The sequence below is a fragment of the Etheostoma spectabile genome, chromosome 14, assembly GCF_008692095.1.
Source record: "Etheostoma spectabile isolate EspeVRDwgs_2016 chromosome 14, UIUC_Espe_1.0, whole genome shotgun sequence".
Lineage (NCBI taxonomy): Eukaryota > Metazoa > Chordata > Actinopteri > Perciformes > Percidae > Etheostoma > Etheostoma spectabile.
Window position 1 is genome coordinate 20283426 of NC_045746.1, and position 3524 is coordinate 20286949.

At 43.0% G+C, this 3524-nt stretch overlaps 1 protein-coding gene across 1 annotated transcript in view; it reads left to right on the plus strand.

The window, feature by feature from the left end:
- Positions 1-6: 6 nt before the first annotated feature.
- tap2a (transporter associated with antigen processing, subunit type a) overlaps positions 7-3524 on the plus strand; it is a gene marked incomplete in the record, with an annotated part of 20800 nt that continues 17282 nt past the window's right edge. Inside the window, 7 exon segments of the mRNA XM_032536095.1 lie at positions 7-567; positions 1381-1495; positions 1595-1725; positions 1936-2141; positions 2383-2580; positions 2714-2842; positions 3126-3314. Of these exon segments, the coding sequence (XP_032391986.1) occupies positions 54-567; positions 1381-1495; positions 1595-1725; positions 1936-2141; positions 2383-2580; positions 2714-2842; positions 3126-3314 (1482 nt within the window).

Genomic DNA, 3524 nt, shown 5'->3' on the forward strand with positions numbered 1-3524 from the left:
CACTGGTCTCGAGGTGACAGAGCAGGTCATATAAGGACGAGAGTTGCTGAGAAATGGCAGGCAATACAACTTCAGTAACCCGTAGAGCAGTTGCTTTAATTGTAGCAGTTTGCGTCGACCTTTGCTTGTTTTACGCATCGGGATGTGTAGTGACGCACAGCGTGTTTGGACATCTTGCGCGTCTCTGGGTTTCTGCGGCTCTCCGGTGTTTGGCACTCACTGCTCTGACCCTGCTCATCCTCGGAGACCTCAACCCGGTGCTGATTCGGGTTTTAACGGCGCACAGTCTGCTGCCCGCGGTGTTTGAGACCGGAGCCAAAGCTCTGTACCGTGAGGAGACACAATGCGGCATGTTGGCGGATGTGCGCTGCTGGCTGCTGTGTACCGGAGCGGCGCTAGCCGGTGCGCTGTTTTGGGAAGTCACCATCCCGGACACCGAGGATGCGGCCGCCGGGAAAGAGAAGAAGCAGAAAGCCAGAGTGCTGTTTATGAGAGTCCTCCACCTGTACAGACCCGACTGGCTACTGCTGCTTGGAGGGCTGCTGTTCCTGACGCTCGCTGTTTTGTGTAAGTGATGATGATGGTGAAGATGATGAAGATGATGATGATGAATTCAATAGTAACTAGATGCTAAGGAAATGGATTGCTAATTGTCAATTATCAACATCATTACTGAAAGCAGCTGTCAGTGTCAAGTTTATCATTTGCATTTTTCTTTTTATATTTGAGTCTAAATATTGTAATACAAACTCCAGCCTGAAAATAATTGCTTTACTTGTGTTTAACTATTTAAGAAACGTGTTTATATTTAGTTTTTTTCACATTTTCTCTATTTGTCTTTGTTCTGTTTACTTAACTTTGTTCTATTTATCAATTTGTCGTGCACACTGCTGAAGAGCTGCTAAACAGATTGTTATAGACCTTTTTCACGGCAGACATGTTGACATGTCATAGCAGAAAAAGTACAGGTGTATTCAAAACCATAATTGATGGCTGCATTCCACTTAGGAGAGGCCTTGGTATTGCGCATGCTCACTCACCATAGACTGTATATATAATATTAACGGTCTATGTCACTCACTAAAATAGCTTACTGGGACACTTGATGGAATTGAGCCATCATTAAGGTTCTCAATTTCAGCTGTGCTTTTTCTATGACAAGTCAAAATGTCTGCTCTATCTATCTATCTATCTATCTATCTATCTATCTATCTATCTATCTATCTATCTATCTATCTAGCCTTGGAACAGTTGCTACTCTGCTCTTGGGATACACAGGACCACATTCACAAAGATGACAACCATATGTTGATATTCAAGGCTGATGTATTTTCATTTCTCTGTGTGTGTCTGATTGTGTATCTGTGTTTCTCTTCTCAGGTGAAATGTTCATCCCGTTTTACACTGGGAGAGTCATCGACATCCTCAGCAGTCAGTACCAACCAAATGAATTCATATCTGCACTCCTCTTCATGGGCCTGTACTCTCTGGGAAGGTATGGGGTCGTGTTTTTCACCTTCACATTCCCCCTCCAGCATGTGTCTGTGGCTGACAGCTGATCTCTAACTGACTCTCTCTTTGGTTGGTTTATCAGCTCTGTGAGTGCAGGCTGCAGGGGGGGTCTCCTACTCTGTGCCATCAGTGGCTACACATGCAGAGTGAAAGTCAAGCTGTTCGGGGCTTTGACCAAACAGGAAATTGGATTCTTTGAGACCACAAAGACAGGTAAGGCTCTTATTGTATAACGTGCAAATACTCTGTATTCATAATGACAGGGAAGGTCAGATTGGACAATATAGATCAAACTAAACAACGATACAAAACAAGACAAGAGAAGATAAACTAAAAAAGGACAGATTATAGCAGGACGTACGAGGATGTAACAGGACAGGACTTCCTGGACAGATGATCATTTCTATTCTTTTTTTTGTGTAGGTGAAATCACGTCCAGGTTGTCTAAAGACACCAACTTGATGGGAAGAACAGTGTGTCTGAACGTCAATGTGCTGCTGAGGACATTCATCAAGACGCTGGGCATGATCTCCCTGATGATGAATCTGTCATGGAAGCTCACCTTCCTCGTATTAATGGAGACGCCCATCACTGGCCTCATTCAGAACATCTACGACACACACTACCAGGTAAAACGCAGATTCACATGTAGGCCTATATGATGTCCATTACCAAGATACTCTTTCAGGCATTTTAACTGATGAAACAATTTAAAGTGATTTTGCATATGGATTTTAGACGTTTAATCAGATTAAAGTGTTGTTTTTTTCTTGTCCCCAATGTACAGGGCTTGAGTTTGCCCTTATACAAAATTAGCTGAGGTAGTAAAATAGAAGAATAAAAGAATTGTCCTTTTTATTCCTTCCTTAGCGGCTCACCCTGGCGGTGCAGGACTCAATGGCCGTGGCAAATGAAGTCGCGAATGAGGTGTTGTCTGGTATCCATGTGGTCCGGAGCTTTAACTCAGAAAAACACGAGGCCCGTCGCTATGATGACCGCTTGATGGACACACACAATATCAAGACCCGTCGGGACACTGTCAGGGCTGTTTACCTACTCGCACGGAGGGTGAGAAGTTTGTAATTTAGATGGTAGATTTAAAAAAGATCTTTTATTCATAGAGCCTAGTGTTGATCATTTCAATGCTTATAATCCCATTTTAACAGTTTCTATTCCCCGGTGTGTGCCTGGGTGTCTATAGATAACAGGGTTGGCCATGCAGGTCTTAATGTTATACTACGGCAGGCTGTTCATCCAGAGTGGACAGATGACAACTGGCAACCTGGTTTCCTTCATCCTCTACCAATCAGACCTGGGAGACAACATCAGGGTATGCAGCTGCTCTGTTTTAATAAGCACACACATACACTTTACTCACTGTTAAAAGATAATAGAAAGAAGAAAGAAATATTTTGAGATTGCTTTCAAAAGAAGAGTAAAGTATGAAGCTTTCATTTTTCTCAGGAAGGATATCCCATTGGCTCATAGCTTTTAAGCAAAACTAAACATATGTGTGCTTGCAAACATATTTCCATTTGACATACTGCTGCTCTGACTCCATAAATGAAAACACGTGTTATCAATTAATCAGTGTTATGACTGCCATCTTCCAGACACTCGCCTACATCTTTGGCGACATGCTGAACTCGGTAGGGGCTGCTGGGAAAGTGTTTGAGTACCTGGACCGAAAACCTCAGGTCAGCACGGCGGGAACACTCAAACCTGATCAGCTGACGGGAAACATCAGCTTCCGCCAACTCAGTTTCGCCTATCCTGCGTCCCCGAACAAAACGGTGCTGCAGGTGAGGTCTGACCACCAGGTAGACCAGAGTCATTCTCTGTTTGAATTTGGACATTTCATAAAACTAAGTTTGAAAAGAATATATAGGAAACTATAGAAAGTGACAAACAAAAGGGCATTATTTAACAGCTTTTCCCTCCCAAGTATTTCCAGCTACCTATAAACTACATACATGTATAGTAAACTACCTATAAACTACATACATGTATAG